The following is a 25,506-nucleotide window of genomic DNA, read 5'->3' as shown; positions in this document are numbered from 1 at the left end:
AGCTTTGAGATACAGGCTGCTGCAGAATGGCGACGTGTTAAACATGTATTGGTTATTATTATTATTTTAGGGGTGACGTACAGCATATTCCACTTAATTGAGACATCCGCTCCCTGTGAAGTCTCTTGAATTAGCATAATGAGGATAGTGAATGGTAATGTCTGCTGCTTAGTCAGGACAGAATTAGCATCCGGCCAGTGATAAGTGGGTTTTAATCAGATGTTAAAGAGGTCGGAAAGTCTTGGCTCTAGTCTCTTCCTTCAGAAGTGCAGCAGATAACACGCTTGTGCAGAGCAGTAATGTTAGTTATTTGCACACTGATTGTGGTAGTGTTGCAGCCCCAAAGTGGCCTACCTGCTATGCGGACATGTGATGTGACAGATCCCTACAGGGCTCGCAATCTGAAAACCCATTACGGTTTTAATGGCCTCTTCCCTAATGGGGACAGCTGATGGAACAGGACAATAGGCCACCCCCAGAGGTGCCGCCGGGAAAAGGATTCCGCTGTGGTGTTCATGTGTGTCGCCTCCACGCTGGACGCTTGCAACACACCGTGTTACGGGGTATCCTGGAAGGAGATTGTAGTTGAGCTGTGAGGTGGGCAGCAATATAGAACTCACGTGTCTGAGCTCAGCATTGGCTGCTGCAGTCCCTTCCAAGAACAATCTGAGCTGTTGGCCACTGTCTTTAAGGGCCTGCACGCCTGGAGTCTGACTATATGACAGAGAGTCTCAGTCCTCCATGTCCCACAAAGAGCTCTGAGGACGGTCTTGCTGTTCGCATGGACCTCTCCAGTACCCGTGGCTGGAGTTTCTCAGTACAGGACACTCCCCACTTGACCGCTCTCTCTCTGGGGGAAGCCACCAGAACCCAGGGACAGTGACCTTCCGATCAGGAGGTAGAGAGCACTTGTTTATGTGCTAAGGTCACCATTTCTGAACCTGAGTGTCTAATGGCACTGGATTCTCAATGGGGCCTAAATCCCTGAGGCGCCATTGGAAATCCAACCCCGAAAGCCATATTTAGGGGCCTACATTCATAAGGATCTGTGCTTGCTGGAGGGGAATGGAAATACCTATAAAAACCCCAACCCAACCTTCCAGCAAGTCATGGACCTGCCGCTGGAAGCCAGGTCATGTAAAACCCTTGCCCGCTACACAGCTGAGTAAGACTTGGGTGCAGGGCTCTGCTTCCCCCACCACAGCTGATGCCATGAACTGGGGACCTCCGGAATGTGTGAGTCTCTGCAGCTTGTCAAGGCTTGTCACAGACTCGCTTCCTCTGTGCATCGGGAGGCATGTAACATACACCGAGCTCCCTGCTCTGCTGTCGGCATCACTAACAGCCTTCCTGGGGGCAGGCAACAGCAGAGCCCTGAACTCAGGCCCTGGCTGGTGAGAGCTGCTCAAGCTGTGCCCCAGTTCCCAGCACTCGCCTGCCCATCCTACCGCTGGCCCGGGAGCAGGCGTAGCGGTGCCGCGGCTGCCGTAACGCTTGCTGTCGTTGCTGCTTGCAGGAGCTACAAGGTCCGTTTTAACAGCGTCTCCTCTTACTCGGACGCACGGAAGTCTTCGAGCGACGGGCCCGAAGCCAGGGACAACTTTGAGAGCACAGGGCCTCTGGCTAATGTCAGGTGAGCAGGATGGAGAGGGAGGTTGCTGCTAGCTTCCTGAGGGCTCAGCCTGTCTCCAGCAGGCAAGGAGAGAGGAGGACACTGCAGCTGCTGCAAAGGGCCCAGTACCCCATGTTGTGGGGCCTGCCTGCTCTGTAGGGCACTCAGCTGGCCCAGTGTGGCACTGGAGGCACTCCCTGCCTCAGTTTCCCTTCTCTCCGGGCCCCTTAAGAATTCCACAGAGTCCAAAAGGATGTAAGACGCAGTCCCCCTGCTGGGTTCTGCTTTATTAAATCCCCAAATAAACTTGAAATAAAATCTCTCCCTTGGGCTCAGGCGTCGCAGAGCCACTGACGCTGCCCTCCTCTTCCGAGCTGTGGGCTCTGGGAGCTCCTCACGCTGGGAGCCCCTCCCTGGAACTGAGCCCTGATGGCTTTTATCTGGCTCAGGTGTTCGTTGTTCAGTTAACTACCTAGATGGGTTCCTTCCCCTTAACTTAGCTGGCCGGGGTAGCTTGGACCAGGGTCCCATTATGGGGACCGGCAACCCCATGACACCTGCCAAGCGGTCCTGCAGTGCCTCAAAAGTGGTGAGCACAAACCTCCGGGCAGTCTGAGAACCAGGGCCCAAGCCCCAAATTGGTTGTGAGTTCTGTACTTTGATTTCACCAACCAACCACCAAGTGTGAACTCCTCAAGCACCGTAACAGCCTCGCCATGCAGTCCCAGACTGTCCCCTTAGGTACTTCGAATCCTCTGTCTTACCACCCAGCTAAACCTGCCTCTGTGATTGTCTCACACCAACCAGCACAGCGCTAGTCAGGTTACGCCCAGTCCCAAAGGACCAGTCACTTACCCCAGGTCAATTGCACCTTAGATCTCACACCAAAGACAACACATGAGGCCAACCCTCTCATAAACGATCTAAAGATTTATTAGATAGGAAACAAGAGAGTTATGTACAAGGTCAAAGCAGGTAAACACACACCCAAATGAGTTCAAGCTTAACTTTCAAAAAGTAACAGAAATTTCTATAAGAAGCAAGCTCTATGAGTCCTCTAGGGCTAACCCAGGCTAAGCACTGGGGATCTTTTAATTATGCCTAGTAATCCTTGCCCTCCCCCCCCCCCCCCAGAGCCCAAGCAGCATAAAGAGAGAGGTCCTCCTTGTTGGGGCTTTTTATTCCCTTTCCCTCTTGCGCTTTGAGCTGCAGACCCAACTGATGGGAGGAAATCACTGTCATAAAGGGGGGAGGAGAACAATCCGTGTTCCACAGTAGTCTGGTGTTGATGGGCCTGGCTTGTTGGCCAGGACGTAACAGCTTCTGTTGGAGATCAGCACTTCACACTAGTTCCTGTCTCTCTCCTGTCTGGGGATTTGCAGTTACAGAGGCACACAATGCAGAACGCTCAACTATTACCTTAGAACATGGGCTACAGCTGTTACAAGTGAGATTAATGCCGGCAGCAACTCCCCAGCATTCCATAACGTCTAAACACATTATTCTAGTTCTGACACCTACTTTAGCAATACTACCGCCCCGGGGAGCCAGACTGGCTCCAGAGCTGTATTTGTCAGTGTTCAGTGGAGGCATGGGGACCTGGGCATGAGCTCGCACCTGGTCTGCCAGCGCCACAACCCCCAGTAGCAAAGATCTCCTCTAAGCAGCTGTGCAACAGGTAAATAACCACCAGCTCCCTGAGCTAGCCTGACTCCATGTCTCTGTTATATTCACCCCCTTCTCCTGACTGACTTGGTCAGTGCACCCTGACCTCTGGGGTCCCTGGGAGACCAGTCACAAGGCATCACCCCAGACCCGCTAAGACTAACAGCTGTGACTCTCTGTGCTTGGTTCATCTACATCCCATAGCCGTGTCCGCCCTGGCTCAGTGATCTCCAGCCGCTCCCGCCTGGCACCTTGCTAGCCAGATCCCACCAGTCCCTGCCAGGCAAAGCCAGCCGTGCCCCTGCTGCCCTGGCATGGCCTGGCAATGCCTGTGGTGGTTGATGCACCCGTGGCTGTTTCCTCCCAGAACTGGTGAGGCAAAGTTGCCTCTGTAGGGATTCCTCCCTTGGTTTCAGACAGGGGAAGGCTGAGCCCTGATGCCCTGGTTTGGGAGGCCCCGAGGGCTGCAGAGGGGTTTCAGTGCCTCTCTTTTTTGCTAGTGCTGCAGGGCCCGCAGGCCGGGCAATGGCATGTGGGTGCGAGCTGGGAGACGCTGCCCGCTCTGCCTCCTGTCTCTGCTGTCGTCCTCGGGTAACTGCAGCTTTCCGGTCTGCTTGCAGGTTCTCGGTGTTCGGTCTAGGATCGCGTGCCTACCCCCACTTCTGCGCCTTTGCCCGTGCCGTTGACACCCTGCTGGAGGAGCTGGGAGGGGAGCGCATCCTCCGCATGGGGGAGGGGGATGAGCTCTGTGGCCAGGAAGAGTCTTTCAGGACATGGGCCAAAAAGGTTTTCAAGGTAGTCTGCTCCCTTCGTCTTTGGGAAGGGGGGTGGGGAAATTCAGAAGGGGGCGGGGGGAAAGAGCCTGGGAAGCTGCCATTGGGCAAAGCTGCTTTCAGTTAAAGTCAGGCCTGAGCTCGCCCCCTGAGTCCCCAGCCCCCTGGCACATTGCAAGTCCCTTGGAGTTCATAGCTTTAGCTGTCCCTGCTCTTTGTGAGGGTCCTGCAGCAAAGCAAAGAATCAGAGACCTGGCTCCTCAGGCCTCCTGCCTGTGCACCGCAGCCCCCGGGGGCCTAGACGGTGCGTGGGGACCAAGCTGGTTCGGGTGGCACAGGGGGCAGTTAGGAGCCCCGCTAGAGACCTAGAGCAGAGCTCAGGGTAATGCGGCGCCTTCTCACCGGGCTGGGGTGTCTTTGAGGGTTTGGAGGAGGTATCTAAGTGCATTCTGGGAGGTGGGCTCTAGCTTTGGGTCTGGATCGTGAGCCGCCTAGTATCCGGTGTTTGGACCCCGGGTTTTGGTTCGGCCAATGTATAAGGAGAGGAGCCCTTGGCCAAATTGGGGTGTGAATCCAGTATTGCCAGCCCCACATGTTCAAAAATCACGTCAGGCAAAAACAAATTGGAGATCAAGTTAACAATAGATTCATAGATTCTAGGACTGGAAGGGACCTCGAGAGGTCATCGAGTCCAGTCCCCTGCCCGCATGGCAGGACCAAATACTGTCTAGACCATCCCTGATAGACATTTATCTAACCTGCTCTTAAATATCTCCAGAGATGGAGATTCCACAACCTCCCTAGGCAATTTATTCCAGTGTTTAACCACCCTGACAGTTAGGAACTTTTTCCTAATGTCCAACCTAAACCTCCCTTGCTGCAGTTTAAGCCCATTGCTTCTTGTTCTATCCTAAGCCTACATCTACACTACAGGGGGGAGTAGATTTAAGATACGCAAATTCAGCTACGTGAATAGCGTAGCTGAATTCGACGTATCGCAGCTGACTTACCCCGCTGTGAGTACGGCGGCAAAATCGACCTCTGCGGCTTCCCGTCGACGGCGCTTACTCCCACCTCCGCTGGTGGAGTAAGACCGTCGATTCAGGGATCGATTGTCGCGTCCCAACAGGACGCGATAAATCAATCTCCGGGAGGTCGATTTCTACCCACCGATTCAGGCGGGTAGTGTAGACCCAGCCTTAGAGGCTAAGGTGAACAGGTTTTCTCCCTCCTCCTTATGACACCCTTTTAGATACCTGAAAACTGCTATCATGTCCCCTCTCAGTCTTCTCTTTTCCAAACTAAATAAATAGTCACCGTTGAGTTCCATTTACTGGCCTTCTGGTTCTTGAGCCATTAGTGGTCATGGCTTTAAGCTTTCTTCCACACCATGAGGATTAGACATTTACTCCTTTTATTTTTAAGGAAAGTTGATAGTCTCTTGTAATAACCTGACTCCAGGAGCTGGGGCATTAAAGAGAAACCTCAGATACCATGTGAATCGTGGTCCAATCACGAGAGCTGGCGAAAGAACCTGGGTGTGGAATCTGGACACCTTCAAACTCTGGAGGTGGTGGGAACCAAGGCTATCCTCTGGCCTATTATAAAAAGAAGGGGCCATTTCAGATTCCAAACACCCCAAACTCTGGGGTGATCAGAACTGGGCTTCTGGTTTAAGCCCATGTGCAACTGAGGAGGGCGAGATCTAGGGAATATCCCCTGTGTTTGTGGGTCAGGGGAGAGGGGGTGATGCTGAGACGAACAGGAGATATGCCCATGCACCACTGGCAGAACATCCCCCTGAGATGGGCCGGGGGAAGCTCGCATAGCCTCCAGGCATGGTGCTACACCCTAGCCAGTGCCGTCCCGCCCTCCCTTAGGTAATCATGTGGGTGGGAGGGGTGTTGGCTGAGAGCAGGTGGTGGCACCTCCTAGGAGCCAGGCTGGGCTGAAGGCCTGGCTGAGCTGGGGGGTCCCCTGACAGCCTGGTGTGTGCTGCAGGCAGCGTGCGACGTGTTCTGTGTGGGAGACGACGTGAACATTGAGAAGGCCAACAACTCCCTCATCAGCAACGACCGGAGCTGGAAGAGGAGCAAGTTCCGCCTGACCTACGTGGCTGAGGCCCCCGAGCTCACGCAAGGTACGGCCGCTTGGTCACCAGGGGGCTTTGAGCATGGGGCAGACCCTGGGGCAGATTACAATCCTTGGGGCCAGTGGTGGGCTTACCTGGGGGAAGGGTGCAGGGCACCCTGGACAGAGCTCTGCTGAGACCCTCTCTCTGGGTATTCGACTCTCTCTTGTCCATATCTCACCCTCCCTCAGATGTGCCCTGTCCCTGCTCCCTCCATTCTCTCCCTCCTGCCCTCTCACCTCCCTCCCTCTGGTTCCTTTCTCCTGCTCTCTTTTCTTCCCATATCCTTCACCCGATGTCCAACCCTGTTGCTGGATACAAAACTCCCCCTTGTCCCTGCCCCTCCGGCCCCCATTCAACTTCAAGCCCCTCCCCTCCCCCCGAATGGCGCATTGTGGCCTGGGAGGAGAATTCCACTGAAGTTCTGTCTGGTTTTGCCTCTTCACCACCCACTCCAGCCGCAGTCAGGGTGGGAAGCCCACGCTCGGCTGGAGGAAGGGGCTGGAGACAGGCAGCTGCCGGCCTCTCAAGCTGGCGGAGGGCCTGTGCCAGGGCAGTGGTAGGCTAGGGCAGCGCTGAATCCGGTCTGCCTGCTGCTCCCTCCTCTTGCAGAGCAGACGCACTCATTGCTGAGAGGAAGCGGAAGAAGTGGAAATCCAGGAGTGCTCTATGCCACCTGTTTAAAACTCTCCCTCCCATGGCGTAGCCCAGGGTGGGGCCCACCCAGGGGCCCACCCACTAAAACACAGCATAAAACACAGCACCATAGAGCGGCTCCCGCAGCTGGTAAACGCAGCGCTGCCTCGGCTCCTCCTGAATTCAGATGCCCAGTTGCCAACCAGATGGCATGTGTTGTGTTAGGAATGAAAGGTGTGTGTATGTGCATGCGGCTGCTGGTGGTGGTTGTTCCTCCATCCCCCTGGTTACCTACCTGCTGAGAGCAGGGAGCTGCTGCAATCATTCGCTCCTTTCACATGGCCCCAAAGGCTCCCTGAAGCTTACCAGCAAAGGCCCTGTGGATCTCCCGTGGGGTGGAGCAGCAGGCCCAAGCCAGGCAGCCCTGGAATCACCTGCCAGACCAGGTTTTGAAATGCTGAATGTGGTGGTTCCCAGTCAGACCTGGGGGCAGCCAGCCTGCCCTCGCCAGTCTCCGCCGCTTTCATCTGATTGGATCGTCTCATCCGCAGGTCTGTACAGTATTCACAAAAAGCGAGTCTATGCCGCCCGGCTTCTCACGCGCCAGAATCTGCAGAGCCCAAAATCCAGGTAGGATTGACAGCCACACATCTCACCCATATACCCATGAGGCACACACACAGTCTGCCCTGGTGCATACAGGTGACACACACACAGCTCTCTCCAACTTCTTAATTCCAAGCATCTTCCGCTCTACTCTGCGCTGGTTAGGCCTCAGCTGGAGTATTGTGTCCAGTTCTGGGCACCGCATTTCAAGAAAGATGTGGAGAAATTGGAGAGGGTCTAGAGAAGAGCAACAAGAAGGATTAAAGGTCTTGAGAACATGACCTATGAAGGAAGGCTGAAAGAATTGGGTTTGTTTAGTTTGGAAAAGAGAAGACTGAGAGGGGACATGATAGCAGTTTTCAGGTATCTAAAAGGGTGTCATAAGGAGGAGGGAGAAAACTTGTTCACCTTAGCCTCTAAGGATAGAACAAGAAGCAATGGGCTTCAACTGCAGCAAGGGAGGTTTAGGTTGGACATTAGGAAAAAGTTCCTAACTGTCAGGGTGGTTAAACACTGGAATAAATTGCCTAGGGAGGTTGTGGAATCTCCATCATTGGAGATTTTTTAAGAGCAGGTTAGACAAACATCTGTCAGGGATGGTCTAGATAATACTTAGTCCTGCCATGAGTGCAGGAACTTGGACTCAATGACCTCTCGAGGTCCCTTCCAGTCCTAGAATCTATGAATCTATGAATCAATCAACCAGGCTAGGCCTAAAGTGTGCCCTGCATTACAACATAAGAACGGCCAGACTGGGTCAGACCAAAGGTCCATCCAGCCCAATGTCCTGTCTACCGACAGTGGCCAATGCCAGGTGCCCCAGAGGGAGTGAACCTAACAGGTAATGATCAAGTGATCTCTCTCCTGCCATCCATCTCCACCCTCTGACAAACAGAGGCTAGGGACACCATTCCGTACCCATCCTGGCTAATAGCCATTAATGGACTTAACCTCCATGAATTTATCTAGTTCTCTTTTAAACCCTGTTATAGTCCTAGCCTTCACAACCTCATCAGGCAAGGAGTTCCACAGGTTGACTGTGCGCTGTGTGAAGAAGAACTTCCTTTTATTTGTTTAAAACCTGCTGCCCATTAATTTCATTTGGTGGCCCCTAGTTCTCATATTATGGGAACAAGTAAATAACTTTTCCTTATTCACTTTCTCCACACCACTCATGATTTTATAGATCTCTATCATATCCCCCCTTAGTCTCCTCTTTTCCAAGCTGAAAAGTCCTAGCCTCTGTGATGGGTTGGATCACAGAAACCCCCTTGGGAGCTGCCACCTGATGTGCAAAAGACTACCTCTGCTCCTGTTTTCCCTGCCAGCTCAGGACTCCAGCACCCTGTCTTGCTGAGCCAGACACTCCCGACTGCTGCAACACAGACCCAGGGTCTGAATCACTTGTCCCAAAGCTGCAAGTTTACCTGAAAACAGTCCCAGAAGTGTGCTTGTCTCTAGCACTCAGATGCCCAACTCCCAATGGGGTCTAAACCCAAATAAATCCATTTTACCCTGCATAAAGCTTATGCAGGGCAAACCCAGAAATTGTTCGCCCTCTATAACACTGATAGAGAGATATGCACAGTTGTTTGCTCCCCCAGGTATTAATACATACTCTGAGTAAATTACTAAATAAAAAGTGATTTTATTAAATACAGAAAATAGGATTTAAGTGGTTCCAAGTAGTAACAGACAGAACAAAGTAAATCACCAAGCAAAATAAAATAAAATGCACAAATCTATGTCTAATCAAGCTAAATACAGATGATCTCACCCTCAGAGATGCTTCAGTAAGTTTTTCTCAGACTGGACACCTTCCAGGCCTGGGCACAATTCTTTCCCCTGGTACAGCTCTTGTTCCAGCTTAGGTGGTAGCTAGGGGATTCTTCATGATGGCTCCTCTCTCTCCCCTCTGTTCTCTTCCACCCCTTTATATATCTTTTGCATAAGGCGGGAAGCCTTTGTCCTTCTGGGTTTCCACCCCCCTCCCCTCCCACTGGAAAAGCACCAGGTTAAAGATGGATTCCAGTTCAGGTGACATGATCACATGTCACTGCAAGACTTCATTGCCCACTTGCCAGCACACACATATACAGGAAGACTAACAGGTAAACACAGCCATCTGCAGACAATGGTCCTTGTTAATGGGAGTCATCAAGATTCCAAACCATCATTAATGGCCCACACTTTACATAATTACAATAGGCCCTCAGAGTTACATTTTATATTTCTAGTTTTAGATACAAGAGTGGTACATTTATACAAATCAGATGATCATACTCAGTAGATAAGCTTTGTAATGATATCTTACAAGAGACCTTTTGCATGAAGCATATCCCAATTACATTATATTCACTTATTATCAAGTTTTTATAAAACCATATAGACTGCACAACGTCACAGCCTCTTTAATCTACAAACCTTACTTCTAACTTGGTGGTGAATGTTCCCTAGCATCCAATGTAGTGAATCCTCTACGGGTATCTCAGGCATGCTCCTGTCCATGCAGACCACCCCACCGTATCCCCAGCCGTAATGCGTCTGAATATGCTTCACCTTTGCTATATTGGTGGGAGAAGCTGTCGACTTAGTGCTGTCCACACTGGCGATTAGTTCGGTACGACTGCATGTGCAGCACACCCCCGAGTGACATAGTTATACTGAAGTAAATGTGTACTGGAGACCTGGCCTCACTTCCACGTGCTTTACAACAGTAGGGCCAAAGGCACTTCAGTGGCGTTTCTCCTCGTGGACACCTGTGGCCCACTCCTTTGCTGTGACACACCAGAACAGTACATGGGCTTCTGCTGCTAGCGCTGCAGCCGGTCAGGGGCCAGCTGGTTTCCTTGAGACGTTCCTGCTGACACCAACCGTGCTAGTGCGAGAAAGGGGCAGGGTGCTGCATTCATGGCATGACAGGTGATGCGGAAGTTCCACGAAGGACAGCATTGGGCCAGCAAGCTCAGCTTTCCAAGCGGTGTGCAGAAGAATGGCTAGCAGTGGAGAACACCACCACAAGAGAGTGGGGCGGGAGGCCAGGTCTGAACAGAGGGCAGATTCTTTCCTAAGCTCCCGTTCTTGTTTCCTTTTCCTTAGTTCAAATATACGATCATTTGGGCAGACTCTGGGCTGCTCCTGTGCCCTCCTTCCTGCTCCTTAGAAAATCACACCTAAAAAAACAGCTCCCAGAGCTGGGCCCCGTTAGCTCAGGGCTTACAGCGGTCCAGAGGGCTCGTCACAGTGCTGGGTTTGTTTTGTTTTTCACCTCCCCCCCCCCCTTGCAGTCGGTCAACGATTTTCCTGCGACTTCACACCAACGGGCAGCAGGAGTTGCGCTACCAGCCTGGAGACCACCTGGGAGTGTTTCCAGGCAACCACGAGGACTTGGTCAGTGCCCTGATGGAGAGACTCGAGGATGCACCCCCAGCCAACCAGCTGGTGAAGGTGGAGCTCTTGGAGGAGAGGAGCACAGCTTTAGGTAACCAGGGCCAGCTGGACCCCATTCCCTGCCCCCCTTGCAGAGTCTCTGGGTGCCATGTGGATCCTAGCTGGGGGGTTTTGGACCACATTCCCTGGTGCATTCCCATAAGGACTGTAGGGTTTGTAGCCCTGGTTTTAGCTTCTTCGTCATGAGAGAGGGGGCCCAGATCCACAGCTGAGCTGCACTCTGGGGCTGTGGGGTGCTCAGAGCAGCCATGTCATGGAAGAGCAGGGCCGTAGGGGAGGGTTTTCTGTTCCCTCTTACCAGTGGAAACCTCTTCAGGTACCTAGGATGCAAGACCTGAACAACTGGTCCATGGAAAGTAGAGTTAAAGGGTGTTGATTGGCCGGACGCACTGAGCTCTTCCATACTGGACATTCTATGGGCCTGATGCTCCATTGCCCTGCGCTAAGCGGGTGGCAAATGCTCTCTTCCCAAAGCGATACAAGACTGGGAGAACCAGATGCTGTATCATTAGTGTGGCCGATTGTACAAGGTGAGGTCATAGCGAGCCCCAGGAAATCATGCCAGACTCGTCTTTCTAGCCCTTCTTCATTCATTGTCTCCCACTGGAGTCAAAGCCTTCATTGGCTTGCCCAGGGTGGGCTGGCAGGCTCAGCTGATCACTGCATTGTACTGGATTCTCTCTTGTCAGGTGTCATCAGTAACTGGACGGATGAGAACCGCATCCCACCCTGCACCATCTTCCAGGCGTTTAAGTGCTACCTGGACATCACCACGCCTCCCACCCCGCTGCTGCTGCAGCAGTTTGCCTTACTGGCCACCAGCGACAAGGAGAAGAAACGTCTGCAGGTCCTTAGCAAGGTAAATCCGTAGGTCTGGTTGGCAGCCTCTTCCTAATGTAGGAGGTTTACTTGCCCCATGCTTCTGCTTAACCTCAGACAGTGGTAACCAGAGAACGCCCCCTCCCCATAAAAGAGAGAGAGAAAGAGAGAGAGATGGCTCCCTCTCGATGAACACTACACCTCTCTATCTGCCTCCTGAATGTCTTTGGATGAATCTGGCTGAGGAAAGCTTGTCTATGTAAACTGCTGTCAATGACTTGCCTTCTCAGATCCTGGAGCAGGATTCCCCTGCAGTCCTCGGCGGTTCATACAGAAATGCAGCCTGTGGAAATTACATGTCCCCAAGATGCATTCTTCCATCCTGATCAACGTGGCCTCCCGCACTGGCTCCTTACCCAGGGCTACTGACAGTTTAATGGATCAACGTCTTTGCACTGATGTAGCCCCCCTCAGTGTGCTTTATGCTCAGTGAATTTAACCTCGCAGCTCCTTGTCTTACAGAGGGGGGCTTTGAAATTAAGTGACGTGCCCAAGATCACACTGGGAGTCTGTGGCGGAGCTGGGGCTTGAGTGTACGGCTCCGGACTCCCTGTCCTGATCTCTAGACCCTCCTTCCCTGGAAATCAGCATGGGTGTCTTGCACCACTACGGCTGTGTCTGTGTAGGAGAGTGTCTGAGCCCGGGATCCCTTGTGATTGTGCAGCACGCTCGTGGTATAATAGGAGTAGCTCGGAATCCACTGAAGGCTCCGTCAGGAACATTAGAGTCCTGAAGAGCAGGCCCTAGGATGGATGGCAATCGGGGCTAGAGCCCTGGGTGTCCTCGAGCCCTGTGAGAGGCAGTTGCAGCCACGCATCCTGGTATCCCCAGCCAGAGTTCCCTTTCGTCTGCTCCACCCTGCCGTGGGGCCCGCGTGATACCATGTGTCTGGCCTAGAACAGGAGCCCACCTGTCCTTTCCCTCCCACGTTTCAGGGCTTGCAGGAGTACGAGGAATGGAAATGGTCCAAGAACCCCACCATAGTGGAGGTGCTAGAGGAGTTCCCATCTGTGCAGATGCCCTCCACCCTGCTGCTCACCCAACTGCCCGTGCTGCAGCCTCGCTATTATTCCATCAGCTCCTCCCCCGACATGTCCCCGGACGAGGTGCACCTCACCGTGGCCGTGCTCTCCTACCGCACTAGAGGTACCATGCCAGCAGCACTGCAAGGGGCTCATGGTTTGGGTGGTGGCGACCAGCTAGAGCCGTCCCATGGCGTTGTGCCAGGTGACCACGCAGATGGGGCCTTCATCTCCATTTGCACGGTGGGCGGTGGCCATTACCATATGGGGGCACGTCTGTGTGTTTGGGGACGGGGGAATCCCTCGTTAAAACCTGGCTGCCTGTTCACACAGGGCTCCCTTGGGGTAGGGCTGGGGGCTGTGGCAGCCAGATGCAGCAGCAGAAACCGGCGGCTTTCCAGCTCTTCCAGGCCGCTCTGCACTGCGCAGCACAACGGTTGCATGCGCTCGTCTTAGCTGCCTCACACCAGTGGGTGGCGGGGAGCAGAGACTCCAGATCGGCCCCCAGGGTGGATGGGCCAGGCCCCCTCACGCAGGCATGTGTCTCTCCTGCTTCCCGCCTCTGGGAAGCTTATAGAAATGCTGAACGTTCATCTTCCACGCAGCACTGCCAAGCGTGGTGTCTGCTTGCGTTGGCAGGAGAATATCGGGGTGGCACAGAAGCCTATTACCATCTTCCCAAGGCGCATGGGAGGAACCCTAGCTGGGGAGGGGTACCTGGTATATAAACCTCCAGCGGGAGCCTGTGGCCAAGGTTTCTTTGCAAGCACTCACCCAGCTGGAGACAGCTCGGGAAGGTCCCATTGGCCCTTAGCAGGGGGAGTGTGTTAGGGCCACAGCAAAGTCACAAACTGCCCTGCTCCAGCCAATGGCACCTCCCTGATGTTTGCCTGGGGGAAGCCAGCCCGTCCTGAGTGCTGCAGTGGTCCAGCCTGCCCTGAAGAGCAGAACTGGTCCCAGGGACCACTCAGAGCCTGGCCAGTCTGACCCCAAGTGAGAGGTTGGCTGCCGTTAGTGCTGACGTCAGATTGGGGGAGGTTTGGGCAGAGCATTTCGCTGGGTGCAGAGAGGTAAATGGCCAGGCATTCTGCAGCGATCCATTCAGCAGGACTGGGGCAGGGTACAAACCCTCTCCTCCTTTCCTCTCCTAGATGGGGAAGGACCGATCCACCACGGGGTCTGTTCCTCCTGGTTCAACCGGATACAGGCTGATGAAGTTGTGCCCTGTTTTGTAAGAGGGTGAGTGGCATGTTCACTGCACGTGGAGTCCCCGAGAGCCAGGGAGGGTTTAGACCATTCCAAGACTGACAGATCTGTTGGCTATTCACAGCAGAGAGCCCGCGAATCCCTGTCTGTAGCCCACCATGTGCGCTCACAGCACTAACGGGGATTTCTACCAACGAGCTGCCTCCTCACCCGGAACGGCGGAGGGGCTGAGGCCCTGTTCCGTAGAGCAGTCTGCAACAGCACCGTACAGAGCATGGGGCGGGGTGTGGTGCCCGATGCCCCTGAACAGCCAGGGGTCACAGAAGAGAGCGCGGCATGGACTGTTACCATGCGCTCTGCTTCGAACGCCACTTTCTGCCACCGCCTTCCACACTCCAACTTCTGCACTTGCATGTCTGAGCTCCATTTCTACCCCCACTAGGATTTCATTGACCCAGCCTGGGCCTTGGCCCATGAGGGGCATCGCTAACGTTAGACACTTGTTTGTCCAGAGCTCCTGGGTTCCACATGCCACAAGATCCCCAGGTTCCCTGCATCCTGATTGGCCCAGGTACGGGAATCGCCCCGTTCCGGAGTTTTTGGCAGCAGCGGCTCTTTGAAATCGAGCACAAAGGTGGGTCTGAGGCCTTGAGCCTCTGGTAAGTAAGGGGGCGAGCGAGTGCCTGCCCAGCATCCTCACGAAGCCCAGTGCAGTACCCCCGCTGAGAGCATGCGATCACGTCGCCCTCCAGTGGCTGGTCCTGTGAGGACTGAGCCTCTTACGTGCAGCTAATAGAATCGCTCTGTTGGCTCCAGGGGATGGGCGTCAGGCTGAGTGGGAGATGGCTGCTGTGGTGTGTGCGTATGTGTTGCCATGGCTGTTTCGCTGACCGCGAGATGACCTAACGTAGAGCTGGTTTGACATTTTTCCACTGGGCTTTTTTTTTTAAATGAAAAATGAAACGGATTCTTTTCTTTAGATTCCGCTTCATTCCATTCTCCCCAGGTTTTCAATGAAAAATTAAATTGGTTAAAAATATTTTTTTATTGCAAAAACAAACAAAAATGAGTTTTCTTTTTAAATTTCCCACCCAAAAAGCCTGACCTGTTTCACCCAGCGCTAGTTTACTTGGGACCCTGGATCCATGCGTACGGCTCTGAGGGATTACACAGTCTCCCCAAGTACCTCCTCTCAGACCTTCTACCCTTCCCCCTCTGCCATCTGCTGTCCCAGGGAACAGAGTGACGTATCCAAATAGCCTCCCTCAGAGTGCTCCTCCCAGCAGGCGAAGAGGGAATCCAAGCATAGCACATGCCCATAGGGTGACCAGATGTCCCGATTTTATAGGGACAGTCCCGATTTTTGGGTCTTTTTCTTATATAGGCTCCTATTCCCCCCCACCCTCTGTCCCGATTGTTCACACTTGCTGTCTGGTCACTCTACGTGCCCACGCCACACAGGAGGGTGTGCGCAAACCCAGGCTTGGGAACTGGGGTGCAGGGGATGGTTTCCGTGACTCACTGCTATCCCACCTTTCTCTGCTCCAGCACTGAAGCCCTGTCCGATGATTTTGGTCTTTGGGTGCCGACAGTCCAAGATCGACCACATTTACAAAGAGGAGACCCTCCTAGCCAAAAACAAAGGCATCTTCAAAGAGCTGTACACAGCCTATTCCCGGGAACCAGACAAACCAAAGGTAACCCTGCTATGCCACCTACGTTCAGCCCTGAGTCGCCGTTACCAGTCTAACGCAGATGGTGAGCGGAGCTCCGGCATCCCCAGGGCTGTGGATTCTCCCAGCCACTAGGGGAAGTGTCCGACCTCTCATGCAGTCACCTGGAGGGACTTGCCTGAACTAGTTTGAGGACATGATCTGGGCTCGAGTTTTTCACAGCTATGTGGGCCAATGAATCTCCCGTTTAAGAATCCCCAGGAAGGCAATTACAGCACAATAGCCCTCAAACCCGTTATCCAGCCCTCTCCATCTCTCTCCCTTTCAAACGAGACCTAAAGCCACTTGTGGACATTAACAATCCTCTGGCGCTTTCCCCTAGCCGAGTACTGACCCCAGGGCCCTGGCTGAGTCCCACTGGGAGCCTGTTTTTCCGGGGTGCTGTGCAGCTGGGGACTTCCACTGACTTCAGCTGGAGTTTCTGGCACTTAGCACCTCCGAGTATGCACTGTCTTCAGTTCCCTTCCCAAACAGTTGTGCAGCATTGCTGTGCGTTGTTAAATGGCTGCCGTGTTCCACCCCAGAGGTGGCTGCCCTGCGCCGATGGATGGAGGGGTGAAGTGACTCCTGCGTGTAAAGCTGGGCTGGGCCCTTTGGGAGCTGTGGGGGACAGGGGCTGTGCAACGTCCGTTCCTGTCTCCCCCAGAAATACGTGCAGGACGTGCTGCAGGAGCAGCTGGCTCAGTCTGTGTACAAAGCGCTGAAGGAGCAGGGAGGCCACATCTACGTGTGCGGGGACGTCACCATGGCCGGGGACGTCTTCAAGGCCATTCAGCGCATCGTGAAGCAGCAGGGGCAGCTGTCCGTGGAGCAGGCTGGCGCTTTCATTAGCAAGCTGAGGGTGAGTAGGCCCTCCCCAGCCTGCCGCAGGGCAGCGCCAGCTTGGGCCAAGGGCGTCGTCAGGGCTTCTTCTTGCACAGTCACTGATGATGGGATCATGGCGGCCACGAGCTCTGGGTGTGGTCAGTAGGCACCACCCCTTCCAGCCTCCTGACCTGACTTCGTGGGCCCAGGCTCTCTGCCCAGCTCTGCCCATGTGCTCTACCGACCCTCCCGGGCCCCTGGCTTGCCAAAGGAGCTGGGGGATGGGTGAGCTACCAGAGGACCAGGCCCCTGCAGCAGGCCATAGGGGCCTGGGACTTGCCTTCAATCTGTAAATCGGCAGAATGGTTCTTGCCGTTACCGGCCGGCCTAGGCCCAGCACAGGGAGGGTGTCTGAGGGAACAAGTCTGCGCAAAGGACTGGTTCACGGAAGAATTCTTGTCCATAGGGGGCCAGCTTCTCAGGGAGCTCTGCTTCTGCAGATTAACCCCGTTAGCCTTGTCCACACTAGCACTTCACCCACCACTGGCCTAGCACTGGTGCAGCTCCAGTGCCAGCGAAATGCCGTTCCGGGTCCTTTTGCAGTGCTGGCTCTACCCAGGAGATGTCTCTGGAACAGCAGGCAACGTCCAGCCAGCTAATAGCCTTTACCCACCACGCATGTTATTTACCTATCTAAAAATTGGCTAGAGCGTCCTCACTGTAATAAGCAAGTATAGCAAATCTGTGGCCACCTAGTACCTTCATGGTTGTCACGTATTGTACAATCCGGCCATGCAGATCTTACTACGGCATAAGCACAGGCCTCTACCATTTGAGCTAACAGGGAAGCTCCTCTAGTTGTTAGCAGTATAAGGCCTATGACATACAGTTAGGCAGTTCTGATTCCATCCGTGAAAGGCACTGGTACACGTGCATTGCAGTCTGTTCACTAGGGCAATGTTCCTGTTAGGCTGTAGTACAATCTCCAGTTCCCCTGGGCTTTCTCTCGCTTTCTCTATTTTTTAACCTTAAGGCATGTGGACCAGTAGCCATTGAGAGAGGCAGCCCGGTATAGTGGACACTGGACAGAGTGCCAAGGGACCTGGATTCTATCATGGCTCTGCCCCTGACCTATTGGGTGAGCTTGGAGATGTCACTTCCCTGCTCCGTGCCTCAGTTTCCCCTTGTAGGCTTTTCCTTTCTTGCCTGTTTAGCATGTAAGCTCTTAGGGGCAGGGACTGTCCCACACTCTGTCTACACAGCACCTCCCACCTCAGCTAGCATCTCTGGGTGTTACAGAAATACCATAATAACAACTTGCATGGCACCGGGAGAAGGGTGTAGTCGCCTCTGCTGTCCTTGCTTTCAGGATGACAACCGATACCACGAGGATATTTTTGGAGTCACCTTGCGTACATATGAAGTGACTAACCGCCTTCGATCTGAGTCGATTGCGTTCATTGAGGAAAGCAAAAAGGACACGGATGAGTGAGTTGACGTGCTTATTTTAACCTGCGCTATTGTTTCTTAGACGCGCGTGGGTTGTGGAATAAAACTCGGAAGGATCCTTTGATTTATTTGCATGTATGAAGCCAGTAATAGCAGAGACGGGAACAGGCCTCTGATCCAAAAAGTAGAAAGAGACAAAGCTGCAGTACAGTTCCTTGGAGAGAACAATCGACTCAGTGGGCTAAATCCATTCCGGAAGGAATTGTCAGGGTGAATCTGACCCATTGTATCTGCGAACACAGCCTTTTCCATACCACGAGCGCCTGGCACAACAGACGAGTGGGCGGGCACAACTGGAGCTGGTTGAAAATTTCCCAATGGAATAAAGTTCAGTGGGAACGTGTCAGTTCTACACTTACCTCCGGGTCCGGCAGTAAGCAATCGATCTTCTGGGATCGATCCCGGAAGTGCTCGCCGTCGACGCCGGTACTCCAGCTCGGCGAGAGGAGTACGCGGCATCGACGGGGGAGCCTGCCTGCCGCGTCTGGACCCGCAGTAAGTTCGAACTAAGGTACTTCGAATTCAGCTACGTGAATTTGCGTACCTTAGTTCGAAATGGGGGGTTAGTGTGGACCAGATGGAATTGACTTGTTCTGTGGGAATGTGTCGATTTCATCAATGGAAACCAGGGGGGCTGTCAGGCTCCCTGGGACCTGCAGCTCTCCAGCGTTTGGGCTGCACATCTGGTAGGGGGGCAAGCTTGCTGGCTACCCGGGGAGCCAGATGGCCGGTTCCCCAGCCAAGGACTGAAGACCCGATCCCGTTCACACTGAAGCCAAATGGCAGAATACCCATTGGGATCCAAGGTGGCTTTACTGGCTCCATGCTGAATCTCAGCTGGCTGGTGGCCAGATGTGCTCAGGGCATTTAAACGCTAGCTGTCCCATGCCAGTAGGGGGGGCTGCTGGGCTAAGCGTGGAAGGGAGCATTGGTAGCTAGTCATTCTCCCCTTTCCCTTGCAGGGTTTTCTGCTCATAACCGGAACCCCTTGCCCCAGACGGGATGCCAAACCAGCTGCAGTGGCAGCCACCCCCCTCCAGCCGGAGGGCGCTGGGTTTTGTATTTACACGGACACGGCGGCTCCTTTTCTGCGGGACCTGCCCACGGAAAGTGCTCTGTCTCTCGTCCTGTCGTCGTGTCCCGATGATGATGATTTCCCTTTCCTTTCTCTCTCTGTCGTCCTGTGGCGGTTTCTTTTCACTCCTTGTTCCCCTCCTCGGAGTCCCCCGCTGAAGTGCGATGGCTTTATAATCCGCAGTGGCTCTTACGAAACTACGTTTCTTCTTCGCTCGGTCCGACGAGGGCGTGTCGCGGCTGCATGAAATCACCACCTTCGTGATCATCTGCATTCTTTGGTGTTTGGGGGGGTGGGGCTGGAGCGGGGGGGTCCGGGCAGTGAGGACTGGAGAAAAGCTGTTTTGCCCGAGACCCCTTTCCCCACCTCGACGTGGCACTTGGCTGAATCGCTGCATCTTCCTCGCTTTGCTTTGGCCGCTCCGGGCCTGGCCCAGGGGGAAGTTGGATGGAAAGGAAGTGCTGCCCTGCCCCCTTTCTTGCTGTTGATGGAGGCACCAGAGCTTTGTTCTGTTTGAGGGGTGGGGTTCGTCTGTGTTCAATGGGTAACAATTCACCTAAGTGAGCTCTGTGCTGTTTGTATCATCAGCCCCACACCCCACCCCCTCTTGGCTCCGTCCTCAGTGTCCTCTTGCCTGTGTGCCCTGTGCTGATACTGCTGGTGCAAAAGTCTTCACGGGCAGTGTGCGGGTGCAGGCTGGTGCTTCTGCAAAGGGGCAGCACGGGGGTGCTCTCTGGTCACGGGGAAGCAGGGGATGTACTGCCCACTCTGCATCCAAACCTCCCCAGCCTGCAATGGGAGTTAAGGGTAAATGTGGCCAGCCGGCATGAGAGGGCTACAGATTAGCTGAGATCCCTGGAGGAAAGATTGTGACTCGGGCGTGGGTTGCGTCCTGTAGCTTCCCTGGATTAACAGGGCGCTGGCGGTGGGCACGTGAGTCCTCTCCAGCAAGGCAGGAGAACATGTAAGGCGACAAGGCTGGGAGGCGGAGTAGCTCTGAAGCCATCTCTGCCCAGGTCCAAGCAGCACCTGCTTATAAAAAAGGTTGATAGGAAGCCAGCAAGTAGCCGCTCTATGGGGTCTACTGCGGCCATTCCTGACCCCTGGTACCAGGCCTTCTGGGAGCCCCATGTAACGCCCCATTAAATGAGTAACAGTTGCCTTGAATATTCAAAGCATGGCAAGTCTGTCCTAGTGCGATCTTGTGAGATGTCCTTTCTCAGCAACGCCCCCCCCCTCCCCTCCAGGAGCTGCAAAGCTCTCGTGGTGCCAGGCTGGCTGCAACGGCCCCGGGTACCTCCACTCTGCAAAAAGCCCCAAATCCTCTCCATGCCCACTCTGCCTGCTGCATGCACGGTGCCATTGTTCAAATTGCACAAGGCCTCTGGGCCGGGAGCTCTCAGGAGAGAGGGGGAGCAAGCCCGAGAAGAGAGGCACTGGTGCTGTCTAATGCCAGGCTCTGAGGTGCTGACCGCTCAGATCCACTGCACAGATACAGCCCCGGGAGAGACTCTTACAGGAACTGCTACAGAGCTATTTGGGCATAAGCTTTTGTGGGTAAAAACCCACAAAAGCTTATGCCCAAATAAATCTGTTAGTCTTTAAGGTGCCACCAGACTTGTTGTTTTTGTAGATACAGACTAACACGGCTACCCCCTGATACTTGCTACAGAGCCGGCAGCCCCTGAGAGTCACTCCCCTTTTCTAGGTAGGAACTTTGCCACCCACCCCAGGCCGTCTCTCTCTCTCTGTTTTGGGGGTTGGGGGGGCTTTCTCTAGTTGCCAGGTTCTTCAGGGGTGTTGGGAGCCCTAGTCCCTTCCCCCACCTGCACTGTATGTAGCCATCCACTGTGTCTAGACTGAGGCAGCAACAGCAAACTGGTGCCTTCAGGTAGGCACTGGCCCCCCCTCCTGCCGACAGCATAGGGAATTGCCGCCGGAGGGGGACAGGACTTGGGCACAGCAAAGGTGGAGGGTCCCCACAACCGCTGTCACCGAGGGGTTGTTTTCAGAGCCCAGGACCTGCCACTGGCTCCCCCTGAGCCAAGCTTCTAACAGAGTGAGTCCAGCAAGGTCGGAAGCCTCCCCCAGCCTAAGTGTGACTTGGCAGCTGGGCTGCTCGACCTCAGCTCGTGTTCACTGGTCTCACGCTACGCAGTGACCACGTGGTTGCTTTGGTTTTGCTGCCTAGACCCTCCAGTGTTGGTAGGCGCTTGTGTGTGCTGCCACTGACACAGCAACGTCCCTGATCTTTACCTTCCTGCCCACCCCAGATGGATCTGATCCAAAACCCTGGGCCCAGAGGCCCCAGCACTTTGGGAAAGCTCCACTCCAGGTTTTTTGCTGCCCCAATCCATCTCTTCTGTGTGTATTGCTCAACTAAGAGCCAGCAGGACTTTAAATAGGGACATGCACAAATGCTGCCACCTTGTGGTAATTTGCATGCACGCTGTTCTGGGAGGGTGGCCCAATGTGTTGCCCTAGGAGGATGAATGAAGATCCCCGGCTAAGCCCCTGTTCAGTTACGAAATCACGGCTGTAGTGTGGTTACAAGTGATACGGTTCAATTTGCAGCAGCGACTGTATGTCTGCACCCGCCCTGCTGCCTCTCAGTGTTTGCCCCCAGTGTGTTCTGAACAGCTGCCCCGCACTGCCTCCGCAAGGACCACCGGGCCATGGGGACATGCACACAGCGCTGCTCATGGAGAAATGGATTCTGGGCTGTCCCACTGCACAGAGTGCTGGGCTGAAGGAGACCAGCCCGACGAGGGGGAGTAGGGGCTCCTGTCTACACTGCACACCCCCAAGGTGCTAAGCCAGTTGCACCAGCCTAGGTCCCTGGCAGGGAGCAGGTGTGGTTAGCTGCCGTGGTTACTAACCAGGTGGTGTGCAGGCATCAACCACAGCTGGAGCCATCAGTACCATGTGCTGGTTACAAACCCTGGTCACTGTTGTGTAACCGGGGCCTAGAGCTCGAGCCAGCTGCAGGGAGCTCTTCAGTGGGGCCGAGAGCTCAGGCAGGCACTGACCCTTCCAGCCGCATGTCCTGGTCCCCTGGAAGCCAATGGGAGGAGAGAATGAAGAACACATCAAGGGCAGAAGGATGCCTTTGCTCGAGATTGTGCCTCACAAATCTGTGTAGGGATCCAGCCCCTGGGGGCGGGGGAAGAGATGACAGATCCTTCACTCCGCCCTTCGCCCCTCCACCATCCCACACACTGGGGAAGTTTGGCTCTGGCTCCAGCACACACCAAGCTGACCTTTCTGTAAGGTGCCAGAGCAAAACCCGGCATCTCCCTTCAGCCCACCCCACACAAACCTTGGGGAGAGTTTGAATTTGGATCCAAACTTTGCGCCAGGCCCATCTTTCCTGGAAATATCAATGCAAAGGAATGCCCAAAGACATATCCTTCACCCCTTCCTCTTTTCGCCTGTGTCCTTCGCGTTCATTTTCCCATTCAGTCCTGTAACAGCCCCGCTCTGGAATTAGCTTTGCTGGTACCGATGCTCCCTGTCTGTATCTGACAAGAGAGGCTGGCTTTGGCAGGATGGGTTGTGTCTCCTCCTGTCCAATATACCCATGAGCCACGCTAAAAACGCAGCAAGTGCAGCCATGGAGGAGCCTCAGCTCACGTCTTACTCCAAAGGGTTAACAGCCAGGTGGGTCCTTACTAGAGCTGGTCAAGACTGTTTGAATTTGCAAATTGTGCATGAAAAATGCTCCCCATTTTTTCTGACCAGCTCCACGCTTTACCTTAGACTGACGAGCCACTAAGTCTCAGCTCCACAGCGACCATCCCCGAGGCTTTGCCTCCGCACAGCAGCTTCTTGGAAGTTTAGATAGGGGGCAATATACAGGCCAGTCTTTATATTACAGCACCCTAGAGAAGGGGAGCAAATAACAAGATCACTTTCTGCTCCCAAAGAATTTACAATCTAAGATGACAAACCACAGCAGCAGGAGAAGCTTCTCCCCGCTATATCTTACCCCTAATCTATACTCAATAGTGATTAGTTATTGACCTCTGTTAATTCCCCATTTCACTATTATTCCCCTCCCTTATCAATTCACACCCTTAGCCTGTTACCAATTAACCGACTGGCCTTCCTGCACCTCTCACTGGAGAGACCTTCCTAGCATCCAGCCCGTGCTCAGCCACGCAAAAGGGGGGAGTAGCTCTTTAGTAAAGGTAGGTTCTGGTGATGGCAATGGGACACGAAGCACCTAAAGCTAGGAGGATGCTAATGCTCTGGGGACTTGCTCCCCTTCTAGCTGGCTCTCTCCAGCGATGATCCCAGCCCATGGAGAGACTGAGGGATGCAGAGAGCAAGGAACTTCACCTTAAAGAGCCAAATTCTGCTCTCAGATGTGTCGGTCAATTCCCACAGGAATCAATGGCAGTCAATTTATACCGGCCTAAATGGCAGCAGAAGTTGGCCTATGTTCTGAGCCCCGTTCTGCAATCATTTACCCGGAGCGCTGTGTGAATAGGAAGAGTTTGCAGGACCAGCTCTTTAGAAGCAGCAGCGTGTACACACTGGGCACAATCTCTATATGACACATACAGTGCACGGAGGCCTTGTTATTACTGATGGGAGGCCAAGGGGGTGTCCTTGCTGAGGTGTCTGTGAGCTTAGCCAAATACACCGGGCTAGATGCTAAGCTTCTGTAAATCTATCTAGCACCATTAGAGTGCGTAGAGTTGCTCTGATTTACCCCAGTGGAGGATCTTCTCCAGGGGTTGCTGATATTCTGAGAAGGAGAACTTTATGGTCTCTGGTAATGGTGCTGCTACTGTCAGGCTCCATAGATGTGGCTATTGCTAGAGTGAGATCTGTTGCTGGGTTTGGAATTATTATTATCATTTCTGAATTACCCGCAGAGTTCCCTAGAGGATCATGGCCCTTCTCAGGACAGACAGAGATGGGTGGCGCTCAGCATGGCCCTAATTTTGCTTCTGCGGGGAGTTTCAGCACTGGCATCAGCGCTAGCAGAGTTAAGGCCACGCTGAGTGCTTATGAAATCCCACCCCCAATCAGCACTGCATTGAGATTGCAGAATCTTGTGAGGTACTAAGGACCCCCAACGTCCATTGGCTTTGGTGGGAGACAGGGCGATCGTCACTCTGCAGCATCGGGCCTGAGGGCAGTAGCAGTTACAGTGATTACAGCTTTGCATGCACCAATGCATTATTCCCTAATAATCTTGTTCCAAATCTATCCCAGGATCTGGAATTTCAGCTCTGGCTTCTCCCATACAACTTTTATTTACTAAAACTTCAGGGGTGATGGGAAAAGCTAATGAGATAGTGGATTTAAAGCGCTTCGTTCCAGGACTGAAATGGGCTCTAGTGGGGTCAGTGTTTTCTGGGTTTTGCTAAAGATATGAGGATGGCATCTGAACTTTTTAAACATCACAGTATGTGCCTATCTTCTCCCTGCTGAGTCAGTGTTACAACACGGCCTGGACTCTAAAATGCCCCAGACTGGTGCTGTTGCCTATAAGGGCCAATGACGAGAAGCCGCAAAGCTCATTTCAAACGTTGTTTATAGACTCTCTGCTGCTGAGATCTGCTTACGGTGACTTGCTGATCACACATGAGGGTACCTTTCTTTCTCATTCATGTCACTAAGTGTGGGCAAGATTGTGTGGGCACAACTCAAAGGCAGTCAAACCATCTGTGTATGGGTCCCCCGCTGGTTTAAGGGATCCCACAGGCTAGTTCTTTGCAGCAGCTTGCTCTGAATCACCACTGAATAGAGCTAGTTGAAAAATTGTCTATATGTGGGGGTGGGACTGGGTTTCCATGGAAAATGTGGATTTTGTTGGGTGGGGGGGCTGGCAGAAATTCAAATACTGAAAACTTTGAAAACAAATCTTTTGGGTTTGAGGCATTGGTTTTTTGATGAAAATCAAAAATTTCCATGGAAAGTGGGCACTTTGAGCCCCCCTCCAAAAAAAAAATAGTTTACTCAAAAACTCAATTCTCCAACCAGAAAAACAGCTCTGACAGAAAATTTTCAACCAGCTCTGCTTGGGAAGGCAGCAAAACCGACAATAAATGCAGCAACCCCTGCCCCATCTGCTCGGGCATTTACCCTGAGTCTGAAAGAAATGGGTTTTTTTTAAGTCGTGTTCAAAAAATGTAAAAGTTTGTGTTTCCACAAGTGCCAACCAACAAGCAGCTTTAGCTTTACTAATGAGGTTCCAGACGTTTCGCATGTGTGTGAACTGCTCCCATCGATTCCAGTGCGAGCTGATTGCACCCATCCAAGGCTGGGTTTGGCTCCGCTAAAGAGTACAGAGTTCATAGCAGAATCCAGTCACTTCATTTCAGAAACAACTGCAGCCCACTGAACAATGCAAAACCAAACCATCATAGACTTTAGGACCGGAAGGGACCT

General features: G+C 53.4%; 1 protein-coding gene across 2 annotated transcripts in view; it reads left to right on the top strand.

Annotated features, from left to right (window-relative positions):
- NOS1 (nitric oxide synthase 1) overlaps window positions 1–25,458 on the top strand; it is a 143,377-nt gene extending 117,919 nt beyond the window's left edge. For both annotated transcript variants that reach the window (XM_054006849.1, XM_054006851.1), the window contains exons 17-29: window positions 1,517–1,633; window positions 3,898–4,072; window positions 6,052–6,190; window positions 7,369–7,447; window positions 10,711–10,904; window positions 11,563–11,732; window positions 12,688–12,898; window positions 13,926–14,013; window positions 14,493–14,614; window positions 15,529–15,677; window positions 16,360–16,554; window positions 17,887–18,005; window positions 18,989–25,458. In XM_054006849.1, the coding sequence (XP_053862824.1) occupies window positions 1,517–1,633; window positions 3,898–4,072; window positions 6,052–6,190; window positions 7,369–7,447; window positions 10,711–10,904; window positions 11,563–11,732; window positions 12,688–12,898; window positions 13,926–14,013; window positions 14,493–14,614; window positions 15,529–15,677; window positions 16,360–16,554; window positions 17,887–18,005; window positions 18,989–19,004 (1,774 nt within the window). In that variant the 3' untranslated portion in view covers window positions 19,005–25,458. The remainder of the gene's footprint in view (window positions 1–1,516; window positions 1,634–3,897; window positions 4,073–6,051; window positions 6,191–7,368; window positions 7,448–10,710; window positions 10,905–11,562; window positions 11,733–12,687; window positions 12,899–13,925; window positions 14,014–14,492; window positions 14,615–15,528; window positions 15,678–16,359; window positions 16,555–17,886; window positions 18,006–18,988) is intronic.
- Window positions 25,459–25,506: the final 48 nt, after the last annotated feature.

Source organism: Malaclemys terrapin, chromosome 16 (genome assembly GCF_027887155.1).
Source record: "Malaclemys terrapin pileata isolate rMalTer1 chromosome 16, rMalTer1.hap1, whole genome shotgun sequence".
Taxonomy (NCBI): domain Eukaryota; kingdom Metazoa; phylum Chordata; order Testudines; family Emydidae; genus Malaclemys; species Malaclemys terrapin.
This window is presented reverse-complemented; position numbering and strand designations above follow the sequence as displayed.